Source organism: Procambarus clarkii, chromosome 32, assembly GCF_040958095.1.
Source record: "Procambarus clarkii isolate CNS0578487 chromosome 32, FALCON_Pclarkii_2.0, whole genome shotgun sequence".
NCBI lineage: Eukaryota > Metazoa > Arthropoda > Malacostraca > Decapoda > Cambaridae > Procambarus > Procambarus clarkii.
The window spans coordinates 37,325,967-37,349,433 of NC_091181.1; the positions used below are offsets into that span (position 1 = coordinate 37,325,967).

Sequence of the window (23,467 nt, forward strand, 5' to 3'; positions counted from 1 at the left end):
TGGTTATGATCATTCAATTTAATATTCACTAATTATAAACGACCCCCCCCAAAAAAGTTCTATTCTGATAAGGTCACCACCGGCCATCGGACGCGTGTCGGATGCACGATATAAACGCATTAAAACGCTCTCTTAACTCCCTCAACACAAATGTAAATGACTTAGCCTAGTGAGTGTCGTGCTTCAGCTCTGGGGCCCAGTGTGGTATGACAACTGGCAATGCACACATTAAACTATGTAACTAGGTGATCGAGACTCTAACTTGCTTAGCTACACAGAATTCTGGTGTTCAGTTCCTGAGCCTATTAAGTGTTTTGTAAGCTTTCACGGTCTAATATTCACAGGATGGGTATGGGGTGCACTACCACTCATAGGATGGGTATGGGGTGCACTACCACTCACAGGATGGGTATGGGGTCCACTACCACTCACAGGATGGGTATGGGGTCCACTACCACTCACAGGATGGGTATGGGGGTGCACTACCACTCACAGGATGGGTATGGGGTGCACTACCACTCACAGGATGGGTATGGGGTCCACTACCACTCACAGGATGGGTATGGGGAGCACTACCACTCACAGGATGGGTATGGGGTCCACTACCACTCACAGGATGGGTATGGGGAGCACTACCACTCACAGGATGGGTATGGGGAGCACTACCACTCACAGGATGGGTATGGGGAGCACTACCACTCACAAGATGGGTATGGGGTGCACTACCCCTCACATCTCCCTATATGTATGTTTACCCTCATTCTTCTCCTCCTTCCCACCTCCACATACTTAAGTCATTCTCTTATTTCCACTCCCTTTCCTTAAGTTGCTCTCCTTCCTCCCTAAATTATTACAGGAATCTTACCCCTCTCTCTCTCTCTTAGTCCCTTCACTACACGGTACCGTACTCATTCTCCCTCTCCTCCTGCTGGTAAAATGTTGGCCAGGAGACCGTGATTACCATCTCCTAGATATTGCTTCCTTTGAACTCTCATTGTGTCTGTAACAACGTCTTGCTTTTTGCTTCCAATAACTTCGAATGCAGAATCTGATTGTCCTTTGGAGAGAGAGAGAGAGAGAGAGAGAGACTTCTCTCACCTAGATGTGCTTGCAGAGAAGACGTCAGCTCTTAAGCCCCGCCTTTCGAGCAATAATACCTTCAACAACTTCAACCCATGTTCTAATCCCTGCTATTTATTTACAACTTCTTATGCTAGGGGGTCCCAACACCATGCTAGAGGGTCCCAACACCATGCTAGGGGGTCCCAACACCATGCTAGGGGGTCCCAACACCATGCTAGGGGGTCCCAACACCATGCTAGAGGGTCCCAACACCATGCTAGGGGGTCCCAACACCATCCTAGGGGGTCCCAACACTATGCTAGCGGTCCCAACACCATGCTAGGGGGTCCCAACACCATGCTAGGGGCTCCCAACACCATGCTGGGGGTCCCAACACCATGCTAGGGGGTCCCAACACCATGCTAGGGGGTCCCAGCACCATGCTAGGGGGGTCCCAACACCATGCTAGGGGGGTCTCAACACCATGCTACAGGGTCCCACCACCATGCTAGGGGGTCCCAACACCATCCTAGGTGTCCCAACACCATGCTAGGGGGTCCCAACACCATGCTAGGGGGTCCCAATACCATGCTAGGGGGTCCCAACACCATGCTGGGGGTCCCAACACCATGCTAGGGGTCCCACCACCATGCTAGGGGGTCCCAACACCATCCTAGGTGTCCCAACACCATGCTAGAGGGTCCCAACACTATGCTAGGGGTCCCACCACCATCCTAGGTGTCCCAAAACCATGCTAGAGGGTCCCAACACTATGCTAGGGGTCCCACCACCATCCTAGGTGTCCCAACACCTGTCTTCTTGCCCGGGAACTGAACTCATGTCCCTCGATTAAGACGCAGACCACTGTGCTACCAGACCCAAGTTGTCATCAAATCACTATAGACCCAAATGCACCCCCCCCCCCCCTTTACACTACTCATGATGAGTAATTGATGCTCTGCTCAACATTACTCATTAATAACCCACCAATATTCATCAATTTCAATTAATTCATGTCTTGAATGGCGAGCGATTTCGCCAATATTCTCCAGGAGTTCTTTGAACATTGTTATGTACGGGACATTGGCCATAAGGACGTTGTGTATAAGGGGGATTATTCGTCTTCAGTTATGGGGTTTTCGTCCCAACTTGATAAACTGTGATGAAATCTATGGAGAGGTTGCAATCTGAGTGTGTGCACGTGGTGAGTGTGCACCAGTGACCCGCATGTGGTGAGTGCACCAGTGACCCGCACGTGGTGAACGCACCAGTGACCCGCACGTGCACGTATGGGGTAGACTCGATGAGTTGTCTTGTTCTACATAGTGTACGTAACACGTGCTTCACTCAAAATATGTTCTATCGTCAATAGAAATGCGCTTCAAAGGACCCACGGGATATGAGTAACTCACACCCCTGGGGTACAATACCTACCCCCCCCCCCTCTTTTATTTTCACTCCGGGGTACAACCCCCCCCCCCTCTTTGTTCACACTCTTCACCACTGTCTGTACAAAAGAGAGTACAAGAACAGACGACTTCCGACTCCTGTTAGCAGGTTGAGAACTATCTCTTTCCATAGCCTTACCTTTCGGTTACCTGGCGGTGATTCCGGGGGGTCAAGGACCTCGCGGCCCGGTCTCTGACCAGACCTCCTGGTTGATACTCTGGTCAAGCAGGCTGTTGATACGGCTACTCGCAGCCTGACGAATGAATCACAGCCTGGTTGATCAGGTATCGTTCAGAGCTATGATGCTGAGGGACATGAGCGTGTAACAACAGGTCGCCGTATATGAGGAGTCAATACATAAGATTAAACAACACATTTCGAATCTAAAAAAGGCAAAACTCGCAGAGGAAAAGATAACATAACACCACATGCCTCGTGGCGCTGATGGGAAGCTGGCACGAAGGGAACAGGGCCTCCCGACAATGGGGTGATTGAAGCCCCTTGTGTCTAGGCGAGACAGTCTCCTCGTCTGAGAAGTGTATGGAGAGTGGCAGTGTGAGATAAGCACGTCTCCTGCCGTCGTTGTGAGGTCCCGTCTTGTCCCTGTTTGTGTTGATGTGTTGCGACGGTGGCAGGAAGCATGTTGAGTGTGTTGCATGCTGAGATACCCTGGTGATTGTCACAGGGATGCTGGGTGTGTGTTGCCTGTGGTCAGACACTTAAAATAGCCTTAAGATCACTACTTAATTATAATTATTAATATGACTTATAAAGCAAGCAAAAGGAGCAACACAAAGAACACAAAGGAGCAAGCTGCGACGGGAACACAGTTTTCCCAAGTCATTCTAGAATCTAGCAAATATGTCTAAATGTAAGACTGATAGGTAGTTGGTAGGTAGACTGATAACTGAGACTGACGCAGGTAGACTGATAACGTTCACGAAAGTGGTCGGAACCACTTAGTAAATAACCAACTACACACACATACATCGTACTATGTATTGCATTTACCAGTGGACTTACAGAGGACTTAGAACCACAACAAGATATGAAAATCCAATAACCCAATCAATGATATGTAACTACGATAACAAAATTACCAAAAAACCTAAATATAATTGATAAACTGTGACTTCTTCAAATCACCGCCAGGAGACCGATTAAAAAAAAAGCAGCCATCATAGTTAGAAAGTCAATCAGCCACACGCCCCTCAGCCGGCAACCCACCCCCTCCAAGCCATAGCCATAACAACACAGGATAGCTCGGATATGCTCCATATACCTCCAACCCTCTCTAGCCTCAATGACTCCAAAACTCCAGCCTTTTATGTGTCGGTTCCCGCACCCCCTTCCTCATACTCTGCCACTTCACCCATCAGAACCGTCTCTGGGGGAACCATCATTCAATTCAACGGTCTCTGGGGAACCATCAATCAATTCAACGGTTTCTGGGGAACCATCAATCAACACACTCATCTCTGAGGAACCATCAACCAACACACTCATCTCTGGGGAACCATCAATCAACACACTCATCTCTGAGGAACCATCAACCAACACACTCATCTCTGGGGAACCATCAACCAATACAATCATCTCTGGGGAACCATCAACCAATACAATCATCTCTGGGGAACCATCAACCAATACAATCATCTCTGGGGAACCATCAACCAACACAACCATCTTTGGGGAACCATCAACCAATACAATCATCTCTGGGGAACCATCAACCAATACAATCATCTCTGGGGAACCATCAACCAACACCAAGCCCTGTCTGGGTAGCCATCAACACGACACCAGAGGCAATATCAACAAAAATGTATTCAACAACAATGCCATTCTCAGAGATTCTCCAACAACGTGTTTTAACAATACAGTAATTCAACAGTAGACCGAAGTTGCTGTACCAGTTGAAATTGACGATTTAGGAAGGGGGAAAGGAAGGGAGGGGGTTGAAAGGGTCTTGAAAGATGGTGGTGACCTACGTATTAGAATTCTCCTGTAGATGGTACGTAAATTACCGAACTACATCTCTTGCGACGATCCACCGCCCCGGCGCCGATTGAGGAGGGTACCAGGTACGCCAAGCAGCTTCCCGTGCGCACGTGAAGAAGGTTCAATAAGCAATACCTCCAGCGAGAGAGTTGGTAGCCATTAAAAGGTTGATTTGTTTCTTGAAGAACAGAACCCCGGGTTGTTTGTCGACATTCTTCCCGAGCGGGCAAATACCCGTGACCCAGTTTTTCTCCTCTTCCATCTCTTCTTTCTTATTTATTTTATTTCTCCTATTTCCACTTATTATTCTCCTCTCGATTGATGGCTGGCTTCGTGAAGGCTAAAGTTGCCTGAAGTATTATTGCGGCGTGAACTTAGGCGCTGTAGTTCTCGCTTTTGATGACTTTCAATTTTGATAAGTGTGGAACGGTAACGGATGAGAGAGACAGAGAGGGATGAGAGAGAGAGAGAGAGAGAGAGAGAGAGAGAGAGAGAGAGAGAGAGAGAGAGAGAGAGAGAGAGAGAGAGAGAGAGAGAGAGAGAGAGAGAGAGAGAGAGGAAGAGGAGAGAGAGAGGAAGAGGAGAGAGAGAGAGAGAGAGAGAGAGAGAGAGAGAGAGAGAGAGAGAGAGAGAGAGAGAGAGAGAGAGAGAGAGAGAGAGAGAGAGAGAGAGAGAGAGAGGAAGAGAGAGAGAGAGAGAGAGAGAGAGAGAGAGAGAGAGAGAGAGAGAGAGAGAGAGAGAGAGAGAGAGAGAGAGAGAGAGAGAGAGAGAGAGAGAGAGAGAGAGAGAGAGAGAGAGAGAGAGAGAGAGAGAGAGAGAGAGAGAGAGAGAGAGAGAGAGAGAGAGAGAGAGAGAGAGAGAGAGAGGAGAGAGAGAGAGAGAGAGAGAGAGAGAGAGAGAGAGAGAGAGAGAGAGGAAGAGGAGAGAGAGAGAGAGAGAGAGAGAGAAAGAGAGAGAGAGAGAAGGCAGGAAGACGATAGAAAAGAACGAGGAGAAAATTAACCAATTTCACTGCACCTTGAGCTTGTGTTTTTAGCAACAATTTAACAAAACAAAAGCAATTACAGTTGATCTTTCCGCTGTGCAGACCATTCTTCTTGTGTGTTTTTGTTTTTAAAGTGTGATTACAGAACAAGAATAACAAATGAAGGCTATTACCATCTGCGATACAACATAGATTTGTTGCAAATGTTGACTTTGCTTGTGACCTCAACGTCTGCAGAGTAAGTTCAAATAAGTCTTCGTTACAAAAATTAATCTTATAGGCGCTCATCAAGACATTAAGTCCCGGATCTTTGTTCTTGATTTATAAAGTTGGTCAAAACTCCTTTGCTCTCTGAGATCTACATAATTCTCACAGGATGTTGAATGCACTTTTTATATACGTTATATATTGTTGAGGAATGTGGTTTCAACTTATATGCTTATAGGTCAAGGGTCTCGCCCTCTCCCCTCTCCCCTCTCGCCCTCTCCCCTCCTCTCAGATTCCAAACTAGGGATAAGCTTTTGTTACGCAATTCCCCTGTATAACAGTGTACAGCTGGCTCGTCCTATCATATTCAACACCACCATGCTACGAACACCTCTACTGAGTGATTGATAAAGATTGAGCCATCCAGGAGGGGGCACGGGCATGAATACCCCGTTATCCTCCTAGACAACAGCAAAACCAGACAGCCACCTCCAGCCAGGTGTTTGTAGCTCCCCCCCACACCTCTCTACCATGTCCCGAGAGCCCCACACGCCAGGTGTGTGCCGGGGACCTGTCCAACACGCTAACTACCCATTACGTCGCCGGCTCATAGTTACACCTCACCTTGCCGGCAGCGTGACGTCACCCGCAGGTGTATATAAGCTCCTGTCAGCGACCGGCTCACAAAAAACAGACTGAACAGCACTCCTGTGGCAGGTAAGTCCATTACGGGCTCACCATAGCCCGTGCTACTTGGAACTTTTTATTCCAAGTAGCTGAATCTTAAACCACAACCACCACCCATCAGGTAGATTACTCTCGGGTTCTACACGTCTCCTTCACTTAATGTGGTCTTGCTGAGACGTGGTGACGATGGACGTGCAGCCTATTGGTACATAGTGTACAGTCACCCTTCATGTCTTGTCTAAAGTAACGTATATATTAATTTTGTGTATAGGCCAAGTTGTCAGGAATTATTATTTTGTTATTATGAGTATTTATGATTATTATTTACTCCTACAATCTATCACACCGCAAAGATTTTTAGCAGTTTTATTTGCTTTGTTTTAGTTTTTATTTATTTAATGTGAGTAAACTACAGCTGCCAGGTAGTTGCTGCCTACCTACAACACGTCACACTTTCCTTCCGGACCCCAAACTTGGGATACGCTCTCCTTCCGGACCCCAAACTTGGGATACGCTCTCCTTCCGGACCCCAAAAATGGGATACGCTCTCCTTCCGGACCCCAAAAATGGGATACGCTTTCCTTCCGGACCCCAAACTTGGGATACGCTTCCCTTCCGGACCCCAAACTTGGGATACGCTTCCCTTCCGGACCCCAAACTTGGGATACGCTCTCCTTCCGGACCCCAAACTTGGGATACGCTTCCCTTCCGGACCCCAAACTTGGGATACGCTCTCCTTCCGGACCCCAAACTTGGGATACGCTTCCCTTCCGGACCCCAAACTTGGGATACGCTTCCCTTCCGGACCCCAAACTTCGTATACGCTTTCCTTCCGGACCCCAAACTTCGTATACGCTTTCCTTCCGGGCCCCAAACTTGGGATACGCTTTCCTTCCGGACCCCAAACTTGGGATACACTTTCCTTCCGGACCCCAAACTTCGTATACGCTTTCCTTCCGGACCCCAAACTTCGTATACGCTTTCCTTCCGGACCCCAAACTTCGTATACGCTTTCCTTCCGGACCCCAAACTTCGTATACGCTTTCCTTCCGGACCCCAAACTTGGGATACACTTTCCTTCCGGACCCCAAACTTCGTATACGCTTTCCTTCCGGACCCCAAACTTCGTATACGCTTTCCTCCCGGACCCCAAACTTGGGATACACTTTCCTTCCAGAGCTGAACCTTAAGTGTCAGTTGGCAGCATTTGGCGTATAATGCGTCCAGGTACATTTGGTGCGTGTTCCGGTGTTGGCTACACTCTGCAAGATTACTGGAGCGCCCAGGCCCGACGCTGGATTTACTTACTGGAAGCAAGACCCCAGAGTACATTGCAGAGCGTAGTCCTGGAAGGTGTGGGGGAGGGGGCAGGTGTGTAGGTGTGTGAAGGGGGTTGTGGGGGTGTTGTGGTGGGGAAAGGGGTATGAGGGGGGGGGGGGGGTATGTGAATGTATGTGGAATATTGGTTTTTATGAGTGTTCGTTGTTATATTAATTTGTGACTGTTTAAGCGTGTGATGCCAATGACACACATGTTTAATACACGTTATTTGTGTGTAATATATTTATATATATAGAAAGAGAGAGAGGGGGGGGGGAATGCCTACTGCGTCCTCGGTTCCTGTCTGAAAGTAGAGGAACTCCAAGAGATCTATAACCTTTAAACCCATTGTATTAACTAATGTATATATATATATATTGGTGTATACTGGCAGCAGGTTTTCTTTCAAACATGTTTCATTGAATATGACCGCATATTCTGTATTTATTATTTTCTGGTTTAGGGCTTCTATCCCTCTAACTATTTTCTTAGCATCAGGGCTTAATTGGAATAGGAGTTCTCCAAAACTCATTTTCGTACTTTTAAGGTGAAGAAAAGAAGTGATTTACTATAGAGTGTATTATACTTATTTGTATAATTTGCACGACGTTTCGAACCTCCATGGTTCATTCTCAAGTGAACAGATCTTACAATACTAGTTGATTTTATACCCGCATTAGGTCAGGTGATAATACAATGAAGGTGAAAACATGGGGGGATACATAAGGGATAAACATAGCGGCTGCAGAAGGTTTATTGGCCCATACGAGGCATCTCCTATCCAAACACAAAGATTAATCCAGTGTAATTGGCCTGTTATGTTGGACATTGTCTTCTGTGTAACTACTACTGTGTTACTACTACAATACCTTACTGACTACCCACCAAGTATACTTTAGTCCTGTACATTGTCCAGGACCAACGTAAACTCTCAAGTATACATACACCTTACATCAGAATACACCTTTCAGTGTATTCTGATGTAATATATATATATATATATATATATATATATATATATATATATATATATATATATATATATATATATATATATATATCTCCCCTCGTTGACCTCCCTTTGTGGAAACGATTGGCAATTGAATCCTCTAGTGATTTGCGGAGATTACTTCCCACACAAGCTGCCGGAGGCGGAATATCAAGGATTGTTACTGGTGGAGCACCAGGGGTAATGGCGTCGTTAACTGTGCAGGGTTAGCACAGTGCTCAGGACCGCCCCGCCTCACAACATTAACACTCAACGTTTTAGCAAGCGCCTGAGAACAGCGCATGAGCACAGCACCTGAGAACAGCACGTGTGAACAGCACGTGTGAACAGCACCTGGGAACATTTAATGAGAACACTGCCAAGAATTTCCGTAAGTTTTACACTCCATCAATTATATAGGTAACCATCAGTCCTGTTGAATATCCATTAATCAGCCTAAACATATATTCACCGAGGGGAAGAGCAAAAAAAGACCTTTTAACGAAGTGCAACATTGCAAAAGCTGGCGGTGAAGAATTACCAAAGCTAAGCTGGATTTTATTGTTAATATTAAACACATAGCTGCTTAGAATACAGCTGCAGGAGATATTGAAAAGCCTCGCTAATGCTTTATAGATAATGTGAGGTGGTATTAATTAAGATTTTTTTAATATCTTTTAATATCTTTTTATAACGAAGGTTTCTAATTCAAGGCTTATTATTGAGGCCTTATTCACCTTGAGTCTTAAGAGGTAATTATTATTGTAATATATAAGCCTCTGGAAGGCTATTTCTATTCAGGATTTGTTTTTATCTAGATGCCTTAATTTCTAATTGACGTTTAGTAGCCTCTTGTTGGAGGGTAACAGCTAGGCTTATCAGTACTTGTTCTGTATAACATTACACGTTGATTAACAGTCTGGTTGACCAGTCCAGCAACCAGGAGGCCTGGTCCAGGACCGGGCCGCGGGGACGCTAGGCCTCCGAAACCACCTCAAGGTAACCTCAAGGTACCGTTCATCCACGTGGCCCTTGTAGACTGTTCATGGTGAACATGTCACCCAGTGATCATTATTTGCAAGAGAAAACCCCAGTGATCATGTTCAATAAAAATATATTTATACTTTTGTGGTATTATCTACTGAGGAATTATTATTATTATAGATCTTGAGGTTATCTTGAGATGATTTCGGGGCTTTTAGTGTCCCCGCGGCCCGGTCCTCGACCAGGCCTCCACCCCCAGGAAGCAGCCCGTGACAGATGACTAACACCCAGGTACCTATTTTTACTGCTAGGTAACAGGGGCATACGGTGAAAGAAACTCTGCCCATTGTTTCTCGCCGGCGCCTGGGATCGAACCCGGGACCACAGGATCACAAGTCCAGCGTGCTGTCCGCTCGGCCGACCGGTTCCCTTATACATAATTATACTTTTTAGAACGTCGACGAAATTCGTAAAAAAGTGATAGTGCATTTACTGCTCTCGTCGTTAATTTTCCTCAAGGAAAAAGGATAGTGACCATTTCCGTTGTTCGAACCACAACGCTGTAAATGCTTCACCCACGTACTACAAATACAAATAATCGCCAACAGAACATAAACACCTAACCTAACCTAACCTATGCCTAAATATTCACAGTACGCTAATATATAACAATATTAATTTAGATTTCAGAAAATTCCTAGTTTGAATGAACAGCGTGTTAAAAGTGCTGAATGCGTGTATGGGGTCGACCACTGGATGGAATGGACTTGGCCTGGGGGACGGGTTGGGTAATGTATACGGCTGTCAGTACAACCTAACCTGATATGTCCGACCCCCATCTCTACCGATCCAGACTGAATACACAATCAATTCCATTTACTTGCAGATGTTGCCAAATCTATTCCGTGTCACCTGAAGGTCTAGTCCAGACTCACGTCTGAGACGCAGAGGACGGCACCTGAACACCTCCCTCCTCCTCCTACAGCTGTCAATTAACCCATCCTTCATATTTTCATTATCTGCCTACAACATCGTTCATCATTTATGATGGGTCCAATCATTTGGGCTGGACGGTAGAGTGACGGTCTCGCCTCATGTAGGTCGGCGTTCAATCCCCGACCGTCCAAGTAGTTGGGCACCATTCCTTCCTCCCGTCCCATCCCAAAATCCTTATCCTGACCCCTTCCCAGTGCTATATAGTCGTAACGTAATTCTCCTCATAGTTCCCTTCCCTTGGGGGGGACCATTTTTAAGCACCATCCAATCATGTTTTAGTTATCAATGGTTTCCAGTGGAACATCACCAATGAACCTACAAAGGTAGGTCATTAATCACAACTCTACAACCTTCCATTTGCACCAGCAGCGGTAGTAGCTCCCTCGTATGGGGTCAATAGAAACTGATTGTTAAGGTCAATAGATCTTAAGCAATCTTATTCTTACATTCCTAAGTATTTAATGGTAATCAACACAAGGCTCTTCCAGATTTGCATCATCTAGAAATAAACTCGCAGTTATTCTCTTTAAATAATCAGGATTATAGAGACCAAAGAGCTAGAGCTCAACCCCCGCAAACACAACTAGGCGAGTACACAGTTGACAAAGTACACATAAACACTATGCCACGAGGAGCACAAGAAAGGAGAAGGATAACCCGACACAGAATAAATGAGGCACAGAGAGATGCCAGAAACAATGCCAGTCTCCAAATTGACATAAATACAATATAGTTGATGGAAGTACATGAAGCTAGTTCAATATGTCATTTTAAATGTAAATATGATTAAGAATTGACAACCACGCTACCGGGGAAATGACCAATTCATTCACCTGGGCACTAGGATACTCGAACCGCCTATAGTTCGAATCGCACAAAGCTCTATCCACCTGTATGGTGGATAGAGCTTGTTGCCCTACCCTACCATATGAGGTAAGGCTGGCTAGGGTAGGATAGGATGATTCAGAAATAGGTGAAAGCAGGTCCTGGATTACGGGGTCTTCTCCTCCTCCCTCCCACTCCATTTCCCTACATATCATGTCCCCTCCCTACGTAAATTTCCCCCCAACACCCTCCCCTTACACACACACACACACACACACATACACAGTACACATAGACTTGACAGTCTATTTAACACAAGGGGAACACGCACAAGGGGACACAGGTGGAAACTGAGTGCCCAAATGAGCCACAGAGATATTAGAAAGAAGTTTTTTAGTGTCAGAGTGGTTGACAAATGGAATGCATTAGGAAGTGATGTGGTGGAGGCTGACTACATACACAGTTTCAAGTGTAGATATGACAGAGCCCGATAGGCTCAGGAATCTGTACACCTGTTGATTGACGGTTGAGAGGCGGGACCAAAGAGCCAGAGCTCAACCCCCGCAAACACAACTAGGTGAGTACTACACACTAGGCAGCACACACACACACACACACACACACACACACACACACACACACACACACACACATAGGCTGAGAGGCGGGACCAAAGAGCCAGAGCTCAACCCCCGCAAACACAACTAGGTGAGTACACACATACATACATACACACACACACACACACACCATTAGGCTTATCTTAATCATTTGCCGTGGCAGAATCTTGCCATTCGAGCCAAAAATTTTCGTTATCCTGTCACCATCAAAGATTATAATTCGCTTCTTATCTTCCTTCCTCATTCTTCCTCCTCCTCCTCCTTCCTCTTCTCCTTCTTCCTCATCTCCTCCTTCCTCCTCCTTCTTCCTCATCTCTTAATTTCCCTGGAGGTAAATCCTCACCTCTGGTCACTACTACCTGGTGACAATCTTCACCTCTGGTCACTACTACCTGGTGACAATCCTCACCTCTGGTCACTACTACCTGGTGACAATCTTCACCTCTGGTCACTACTACCTGGTGACAATCTTCACCTCTGGTCACTACTACCTGGTGACAATCCTCACCTCTGGTCACTACTACCTGGTGACAATCTTCACCTCTGGTCACCACTACCTGGTGACAATCTTCACCTCTGGTCACTACTACCTGGTGACAATCTTCACCTCTGGTCACTACTACCTGGTGACAATCTTCACCTCTGGTCACTACTACCTGATGACAATCTTCACCTCTGGTCACTACTACCTGGTGACAATCATTCACCTCTGGTCACCTACTACCTGGTGACAATCGAGGTTCAGTCATGGTGACCTTGACGAGCTTTAATTAGGTGAGGGGGGATAGCGTAGGAGGGGGGGGAGGGTCAAGGTCGCACAGGTGGATAGGGGGGGAGAGGTCAATAACGAGGTGATTCGTTGAAATATTTGTTCCCTAAAATTGACCTTCGAGTGCTGTCGGTTGTTGGGTAAAAGTCTCGCGACTTCCAATATTTGTGTACAGTCAGTTTGGTTTAGTTGGTAGAGCACTTGACAGCTGAGGCTCATGGAGCCTTGGCTATCTGGGTTCGAATCCCTTCAGGGGTGAGGAGTTTTCAGGTTGCATATTTTCTTGGGGACCATTCAAGTTTCTTCGACAAATTCTTCTAGAGACTTGAGTTTGAAAGTGCGTGTGGCAGGTATGGAGTACGTAGAGAGGTGAGTGGCTGAGCCAGTGTAGGTGTGAGGGTACGTGGGTGTGGGTACGTGGGTGTAGGTGTGTGGGGTACGTGGGTGTACGTGTGGGGTACGTGGGTGTAGGTGTCTGGGTGATGAAAGCTCCAAGTGGGGTTTCCAGGTGTGTTCGTCTTGACAGTCCTGTATGCACGTCCAGGTTTGTTCACTTCATATTCTATTCAAGGACTTTATTCATAAATGTCTGTTTAGTATACTTATAGTTGGGTTAGTTTACACAGGTTTACAGTGACTTATTTACCTCAGAGAAAGCCATAATATCATAATAATAGATATCCCACGATGAGCATACAATTTAAGGGACTAATATAAACTAATCATTCAATGAATTTATACAAATGATTGTCACACCCTCAGCACTCTCAATCAACAGATTCCCGGATCAGAATCACTCCCAACACACAGTTCATGCAACAGGGATCTGACTTCCTCAGCACTCAGAATGGCTGTCAGTAAATCATCTCTTTGTGGCAGTAGTTCCTTCAGAATTCCAATTATCTAACTGGGGTATATCTGCTGACTAGTTCTTTTATTCCATCCTGTATACTTGCTGCACTTTATATATATATCACTCATTCTCAAGTTGTATATCCTGACTATTAAGCTAGACTGATTGGCTATTGTCTCGTAAAATTCAGGTCTTTTCGAATTAAGTTTCAACCAAAGTTTGCCTTTGTCTTTAATTCGACAGTAGTGTCCTCCCTAGTGATCCTTTGGAATTTACTTTAATCAGAAATTATACCTACACCCATGTTCAAAATGGCTACGCGACTCGGTATCTTACTAACGCTATACATGCCATTTGCTTTCAGTCTCTAGTGTGTAAAGGAAATTTGTCGACTTCCTGCGGAGGTTGCAAGACGTGAGAGCGTCTCTGGATGCTGAGTCGCCGTTCACCTCGTTGGTAAATAGCGAAATGAAGATTGGAATTGGAACAATGATGGACAGAGTTTATCGGAATACAGTTTATACTTCTCTTGACATCCTAGAAGGCGCACTCAGGCAGGTACTCGGAGCATGTACTAATGATGCACCCTTCCTGAGCCCTGATGGTCGCATGTGCAAATATGTGGATGCGTTGCTATGGGTTTCTGACTACCATAGAAAGCCTATTGTTGACACGGGCCTAAACCCGGACGCCTACTGAAGGTATGTGGACGACATATTCCTGCAGGTGCCTGATATTAAGCATTTGCTGCAGCTTAAGGATGTATTCGAGCAAAGTTCCGTGCTAAGTTTTACTTACGAGATAGAGAGTGAAGGCAAGTAGCCTTTCCTAGATGTTCTTGGAAAGGAATAATGGCTTTCACACTGCAGTCTACACTAAGGGAACCAACGTAATAATGTGCCTGAATACTAGTAGTGAATTCCCTGATAGATATAAGCGGAGTGTTGTCAATGCCCTGTATCAACCGTGATCTCTCACTCACACACACACAGCTGCAGTTGGAAGCAGTACGAAGTACTCAAGAGTAAGGCAGGTCCTTGTCAATAATGGATACTCTGACATGCATGTCGACAACATCATTAAAAAGGAAAATGAGTCGCCGTGCTGCCTCTGAGTAAACTGTCAACAATACACTATGTCCCTCCTATTAAAAATGCAGGAACTTCTTTTCCACTGCTCACAAAACTGGGGAAAGAGTCCCGAAAGATATTATTGACAGAAACGTGATTCCTGCTGACAACAACCAGAAGATCGAGTTACTAATATACTATAAGAACATAAGACCACAAACATGCTCATGAAGAACTCTCCCACCAGACAAAATCCCTTGAAAGAGACTGAATGTCGTCTATGCCTTCACATGTCCACTTGTGGACTGTCAGCCCCAACGATCTCTGAATAAAGGCAAAGGTGCCTGACAATACACAAACAGCAAGATCCCATCAAAGAACATGTAAACTCTACACACACCCAAATCATCACCAGAGATATTAGGACAAACAACACTGAACAGATACAACGACAACAGAAGATTAGGACATCGACGAAGTACTATACACATTCAAACAAACTCAGCCAACTATCAACATCCGGTATACTGCCTCAGTCATCACTAAAACACTGAAAATAGGTAAGCTACAGTGGGCCTATTGGCCCATGCGACACTTCACTCTGTTATATATTCGGCTGCATCAGCTAAATTGCATTCACTTCCACTCTGCCTCTGAAAATGTTGACCGTGTCAACGAAACGTATCTTTTAGCGTCAGGCCATAATAAAACTGTAAAATAATATTTAAACTTTCCTCTCAAGTGAAGAACATAAACAGAGAAAATATTCCTACTAGAATCAATGATCTAACCCTTTGTCATATAATATATATATATATATATATATATATATATATATATATATATATATATATATATATATATATATATATATATATATATATATTTAAAATTTATAATATAATTATAAACTATGCAATAAGGTGTGTGTTCGTAGATAAATAATGTTTAAACTGGTCACATTATCTGAGTTAGTTGTTTCTAATAACACTTACTGATTGACCAATTCATGTTTCAACATCTGCAACAAGCAGAGCTCTAATTGGATAATTACATGACGTGATTGCCTACAATGCTCCGAAGTAATTGATCCAAACAACGAGGTAACAAGGCGATTGCAGAGAATTGCATCATACACTGATTTTCATAAAAAGCAGTTGAATCACGCAATCTTCCCTCCCCCCCCCTCCTCCTTCCCCCTGTAAACTGTATTGTTCAGCAATGAACAGTTCTAACGGGAGCGACAACAGGGCGTTCTTGGATCCCTGTTTGCAAGAGTTGGATCTTTGTTTACGAGGTGCTGGGCATCCGTCTCAATCCACATCCTCCTGTCTCCTTGGTCTGGCCGTACAGCAGCTCTCCTGTCGGCGGTGATGATGTTCGAGGTCTCCTGTCTAGCCAAGGTGCTGGACGGGGTCCACTGTCGTGTTCTTCGTGTTCTTCTTGGTATTATGTTTTGGCGTTTTTGTGGCGTGGTTGTTCTTTTGTACACAACTGTCCAGCTTTCTTGGTGGATATTATCTAGCCTCTGTTGTAAACACCCTCCTTCCTCTGTTGTAAACACCCTCCTGCCTCTGTTGTAAACACCCTCCTGCCTCTGTTGTAAACACCCTCCTGCCTCTGTTGTAAACACCCTCCTGCCTCTGTTGTAAACACCCTCCTGCCTCTGTTGTAAACACCCTCCTGCCTCTGTTGTAAACACCCTCCTGCCTCTGTTGTAAACACCCTCCTTCCTCTGTTGTAAACACCCTCCTTCCTCTGTTGTAAACACCCTCCTGCCTCTGTTGTAAACACCCTCCTGCCTCTGTTGTAAACACCCTCCTGCCTCTGTTGTAAACACCCTCCTTCCTCTGTTGTAAACACCCTCCTTCCTCTGTTGTAAACACCCTCCTTCCTCTGTTGTAAACACCCTCCTGCCTCTGTTGTAAACACCCTCCTGCCTCTGTTGTAAACACCCTCCTGCCTCTGTCCTTGCCTCTCTAAGAGCAGTTACCCTTGTAACTCTCGCTTAAGCGGCAGTGAGCGACGGCACCGAGCGGTCTTTGGATACCTGTGATCCCGAGAATAATCCACTGGGAAGACCAAACAAAAAAGATCATACATGTACGACCACCCGCGCTGGTTCCAAACACAAGATTCAAATGTAAATGCAACAGGACCAGGCTGTGAGAACTTGTATACCAGTCGAACTAGAGTCGAAAGGTGGGACCCAAGAACTGAACCTCATTCTAATCATCAGGGGGGGGGGGTCTGATATCACGAACCCTGACACCAAACGTCTCATTATCACACACACACACACACACACACACACACACACACACACACACACACACACACACACACACACACACACATACACAGCGGCTCGAAGTGACATCGAACCACAGATTCCAGCATCAATTCTGAGAATTACTAGAGCGCAGAACTCTCAAATATTTTCTTGCAGACTTGAGGGTGTCCCCCCGAGCGGTGCCGCCCGCTCAAGCAGAGTGTTGGCAGAGGTTCTTAAGGCTCAATTTCAGAAATGACTAGACAAACATCGCCTGCCCGACGCCAGCCTCGAAAATTCTAAATATCTACGGAATATTGACCTGTGAAAAGCGATGTCTCCACAGACTCTATTACGGGTCTCGAGATGGAAGAAACTTTCGTGATGGATTCTCCTTCGTGATGGAAAGAAGGAGCCCGATGAAGGGGATCTTGGTGGGGCTCGGGGATGGAGGAGCTGTCGTCGTGCCGGACTGGCAATCCGGTGGCCCCGTATCTGAGTCGACCAGAGACCAAGGAGTTTATTTGTAATTCAGTCAAAGCTAGTTTCGTGAGAATTCACTTTACTATAATACCCTGACGTCTAACAAATTAAATTAAGGTGAGGAATATAGCCCAACGCCCTTACTACTTCGCATGATATAAGTTACTGACTGGTGTTCCAGCAGGTACTCCCTCCCAGGCTATCTCACATGCGTTACTGACTGGTGTTCCAGCAGGTACTCACTCCCAGGCTATCTCACATTCGTTTCCGACTTCATTCCCATCAGATACTTCGCCCCATCTCCCATGATGTGTGATTTAGTAACTTCGTACCCATGGAAGGTTCCCTCGTAAATACTTTACAAACTCTGAACGTATACCTGTCCCTCGCGGGCTGCTTCATGTGTAAAAATAATCCAGTAGCTTATAATAGAAAGGCAGGCGTGGGTCACGTGGGAAGCAGGACGTTTAAGAGATGGAAATGTGTGTGTAAATTGCTCTTGGGGGACGACTCTGCGAAATTATTCGAAACAATTTCTTCTTGAATCTGCTGAAAGAGTTAACTAGGCTGCCATGGCGGGCGGCGTGCCCCCCGAGTTAGGCTTCAAAATTACACATAAAACTTGTGAAAATAGTTTACTGAGAAGGCTGTACTGGACCTGTAACTTGTACCTCACCTGTTACCTCTCCCTGTAACTCCAGACCTTCCTCTCTTGTTCACATAATGTAAATATTGAACTAAAAAACAATTAGCCAAACCACACACTAAAATTGAAGAGGCGACGACGTTTCGGTCCATCGTGGACCATTATCAAGTCGACTGTGTGATTATGGACCATTATCAAGCCAAACCACACAATCGACTTGATAACGGTCCAGGATGGACCGAAACATCGTCGTGTCTTCAATTTCAAGTGTGTGGTTTGGTCAACATTTTTCAGTCACGTTATTGTAACTCATCATCTGCAATTAGCCTAATATTTCAGCATATATATATATATATATATATATATATATATATATATTATTCAGATAGTTGAGTAAGATACACAGCAGCCTTGATTCACCATCAGCCCAGCCACGAATATACAAACAGGTTGCTGGCGAATCATATTGTAGCAAAACACTATAAAAAAATGAGTTAACAGACGCCATAGATATTTGAACATGATTACTCGTATTATAACTCAGAGAACGAAAGTCACAGGTCCAGACGGAAGCTCATTTTCCTGTGTTAAAAGTCACCTACAGAACGAAGACCACAGCACCAGATGGACCCTGAATTAGGTCGGGTCTTGAGCCGTTGTATTACCTCATTGCTACAAACGAAGGAATTACCAGAATTATGAAAGGCAGCCAATGTAATCCCTAAATACAAGAATGATGGCTTGTAAGGAAACGACTCGTACATCTCTTGGAAAAAGATGGCTTTGTCTCACTACACAGCTGTAGTGAATGTCTAACGAACCAATTAAGAGCTTCAAGATGACACTGTACAGTCAGAAAAGAGTAAAGTTCAAAGCGCCACGTTGGGAGAAGGACGAGTGATGGGTGACACGGTCCGTACACAATATTACGGGACCTTGACACGGTGAACAAAGAGGTTATGTTCAAATGAGAAGCAGCAGGACCAGGGGACACGAGAGGAGGAGGGAGCTGGCGACGCGTGAACCAGAGACGCGGCAGGAACTACCACTTTACTACAACACTCACGAGAAAATGGGCCGGGTCCAAGGAGTCGTTAAGGCCATTTCAATAAGCAGCTTCAATAGGAAATAAGACGAAAAGTATAACTGAACAGTCCTTGCCTTAAGGGGACAGGAGATGCAACGGCAGAGCAAAGGAGCTATTGATCAACCCTGCAAACACAACTAGGTAAGCACACACACACACACACACACACACACACACACACACACACACACACACACACACACTGAGCCACAGAGATATTAGAAAGAACTTTTTTAGTGTCAGAGTGGTTGACAAATGGAATGCATTAGGAAGTGATGTGGTGGAGGCTGACTCCATACACAGTTTCAAGTGTAGATATGACAGAGCCCGATAGGCTCATGAATCTGTACACCTGTTGATTGACGGTTGAGAGGCGGGACCAAAGAGCCAGAGCTCAACCCCCGCAAACACAACTAGGTGAGTACTAGGTGAGTACACACACACACACACACACACACACACACACACACACACACACACACGCTGCTCACTCCTCTCATACTAATATCAACATGCTACAAAACACTTGCATCACATTACTTGAATAATACCTTGATGACGAAGAATGTTAAAATAACATTCTAACCAAGACGTTCAATACATGGCATTTAACCAACAATCCATAGTGTTAAACATTCTGAGTCCCGACGATACATAATGACAAAGCCAAGCCTATCCTCACCTAGGCATAAATAATCAATTACTAAAAAAATATAGTTTTCACATAGTTTCCACTATGTTCCTGATTATCTACATACGAAAACTTAACTAACTCAATAACGGAAGTATTAACTCGTTAACTAAATTACTGACGAGGTAACTCAATTGACGGGCTCGAAGCCCGGGTAGTACGCCGTGACGTCACTCGCCTTGACCCCCCGGTACAAGAACTATCCACACTCCATACTTGGCATGAGGACGCGTTCGTCAGCTCTCCGAATCTGAAGCCGGATTCCACGAATGAAATACCTCCGTCTGTGCCTTGTGGTGCTTACGGGTCTGAAGACACCTAATGCTGTGTAGTGAAGAACGTTGCTCTAAATTAGGCAGGACAACTTGTCACTGTAATGACTTATTACAGTGACTAGTAAGTCACTGTAACGGCCGAAATGACTTCAGGGGTTAGGACCACAACACCGACACAAGCTAAGTCTAACCATTCGTTACCTAAGTTGGTACCAGATAAGTTACAGGTTAAGTTTAATCAAGTAGTGATTCTTGTTAGGCTGCACTCTTAACCCCCCCTCCCTGAAGCACTCTCCACCCCCCCCCCCACCCCCGAGGCACTGCCCCCCCCCACCTCCGAGGCACTCTCCACCTCACCCCGAGGCACTCCAAGCCTTATACTATCTCAGTATTCTAACTCAAGTCTGAAGCCGTCACGAGGGTCTCCAATACTCAATAAGATCAAACAGGTTATCACATTTTACACTATTCACTTTGTATAGCTGCAGAGAAAGAAGGCAACAACCCAACATAAACATGCTTGGGTCTATAGCACACATGTATACCAATTTAGGCCTAAGATAACGTATACAAGGCCTAAGATTGTATATTCAGACCCAGGGCAGTTAGGTTTATAGTTAACAGTCTGTAACTGTTGGCATATCTGTCTGGCAGACATGCAAACGATGAGCAGAGTTTCTTTCACCCTGATGCCCCTGTTGCCTAGCAGTAAAAAGGTACCTGGGAGTTAGCCAGCTGTCACGGGCTGCTTCCTAGGGGTGGAGGCCTGTTCGAGGACCGGGCCGCGGGGACACTAAGCCCCAAAAATCATCTCAAGATAACCTCAAGATATGTCCTTTACAGTATTCTGACAGTTAAACAAACTTTAACATTGTGTGTACAACAAAGGTCATTTTGTGTAGGTTCTCCCAAGAGTAACTGGGAGTACCACGATTTCTAAAAGTTTTAAGGACCAGATATAGACTGCTGCTCTTCACAGCGAGCAGCGGTGTGGTGGCTTGTCTCCGAGCATTACTGTCTTGTACTCTATTTCTGAAAGGTTTTCTGCTGCTCAACTAGCCCTCCAGTCTGCCAGTCACTTACGCATCCAGCTAGCCAGTTATCCAACCCTCAGTCATCCAAGAATCTAGCCAACCGATAACCCAATCACCCACCAGTCCAAGCATCCAGCCAGCCACTCCAGTCCGTCAGTCAGTCAGCCAGTTCTCCAGTCAGTTAATCCTCCAGTCAGCCAGTCTGCCAGCCCTTCAGTCAGCAATCCCTCCAGTCAGCCAACCCTCCAGTCAGCCAGTCCTCCAGTCAGCCAGTCCTCCAGTCAGCCAGTCCGCCAGCCCTTCAGTCAGTCCTCCAGAAAGCCAGCCAGCCAGCCAGCCCTCCAGACAGCCAGTCCTCCAGTCCGCCAATAAGCAATTCCGCCAGCCCTCCAGTCTGAAAGCTCTCCAGCCAGCCAGCCAGCCAGCCAGCCAGCCAATCAGCCAGCCAGCCAGCCCTCCAGTCAGTCAGCCAGCCCCAGCCAGCCCTCCAGTCAGCCAGCCAGCCCATCAACCAGCCAGCCAGCCAGCCCCAGCCAGCCAGCCAGACGCAACATCAAGGCACTCTGAGCACTCGCCCCAACTCAAATGACACGTTACGCGATCCTCTGAACATTTTTTAGTTCGTTGTTTCTAAGCAATCGAAGTCGACCATTTTACAGATTTCTTAGACTCTGAAGAAGCAATACCGGCGGCGCTTCACCTCGCTTGGTAAAGATTTATCATCAAAAATCCCAAACAGCGCAGCATCTCGTATTTCATCTGAACTGATTTTTAAGAGAGATCAGATTTTAAGTTGGCGTTTCCATTAGGGTTGGGCGTGGTGGCATGCGACGCAGTGCAGGGGTGAAGAAGAGACGTCTCCCCTGAGTTCTGGGGAGCAGGGGAGGGTTTTGGGGCTCCCCCGGGTGCTGGGGGGGAGGACGCAAGAGGGGGGAAGGGTGGGAAGTACAGAGGAGAGGGGGTGGAGGTACAGACAGGGAGAGGGGGGGAAGAGTGGAGGTACAGACAGGGAGAGGGGGGAGTGGAGGTACAGACAGGGAGAGGGGGGAGTGGAGGTACAGACAGGGAGAGAGGGGAGTGGGGGTACAGACAGGGAGAGAGGGGAGTGGGGGTACAGACAGGGAGAGGGGGAGTGGGGGTACAGACAGGGAGAGTGGTTTATTTACATAAAAGTAAAAAAATTATTATTTACATAGAAGTACAAAAACAACAAACTCACGTCACTTTTCACTGGCGTCTGAAGTCGTCAATCTTGTGAACATTACGCCGTTAATGTTTAAGCAGAAAAAAAGCACTATAACCACCTCATTTGTCTAATAATTTCAAAGTACATCTAATTTTGAGTATTTTTGTGATCTTGTTTCAAAATGTCAAGAGTTTGATAAAGAAAACAATGATAACTACACTGGTCACTCCGCGCGCTAACACCCTCCCTCCACCAAGGCTCACGCCACACTAAGGAACCAGAGGATAAGGTCGACGAAATATATAGATAATATAGTTGTCAGTTGTGGCATTAAAAATGATTATTTTCTCAACAATACTATATATATTTCTCGTGGAAAAAATACTGCACTTCTATCAATTTTTTTTTTAAATTGGTATATAAATGTGTTTGCGATACTTTATAATATACACAACTAAAAAGTTTGTTAATAACGGCATGAAAAGGTATAAATTGGATGCAATCGAATATCAGCGAATAAATATATTGTCTGGCAATTATATTTTTAAAGATTTAAAACATTCCCGAAATAATACAAACTATTTTTATATTGTTTCGTCAGTATCGGCAATACTATTGGCATGAGAATACAGTATATAAACTGAACGCTAAATACGACGTCATTAAAAACAGTGGTCTGGATCTAACTGTGTTTTGTATGTCAACAAATAAATAGAATTTCCATACATCCTCAATAAAAATATACGAGTATGTGATGTATTTGAGCGTTTACGTATAAGATAGATCAACCTGATAAGCCCTGATAGATCAACCCGTTCTCGCACTTTCTTATAGTCAATATTGACTTATTAAAAGAATATGGTATATTATATGAGAGTAGGTCTGAGCTATTATATAATACGAGGCATTAGAGTTTCACAGCCTCCCAAAAAAAGGGATTTAAAAAAAAATCTCACTGAGCTTTTTATTTATTTTTG

The 23,467-nt window shown here is 45.4% G+C and overlaps 2 protein-coding genes across 2 annotated transcripts in view; both read right to left on the reverse strand.

Moving 5' to 3' along the window:
* Nucleotides 1–22,724, reverse strand: part of LOC123759432 (putative neural-cadherin 2) — a gene marked incomplete in the record, with an annotated part of 421,093 nt that extends 398,369 nt beyond the window's left edge. The window contains 1 exon segment of the mRNA XM_069335240.1: nucleotides 22,524–22,724.
* The window catches only part of LOC123759540 (cuticle protein 16.5-like), an 11,014-nt gene continuing 2,588 nt past the window's right edge, over nucleotides 15,042–23,467 (reverse strand). Inside the window, exon 2 of the mRNA XM_069334907.1 lies at nucleotides 15,042–15,140. Within this exon, the coding sequence (XP_069191008.1) occupies nucleotides 15,042–15,140 (99 nt within the window). The remainder of the gene's footprint in view (nucleotides 15,141–23,467) is intronic.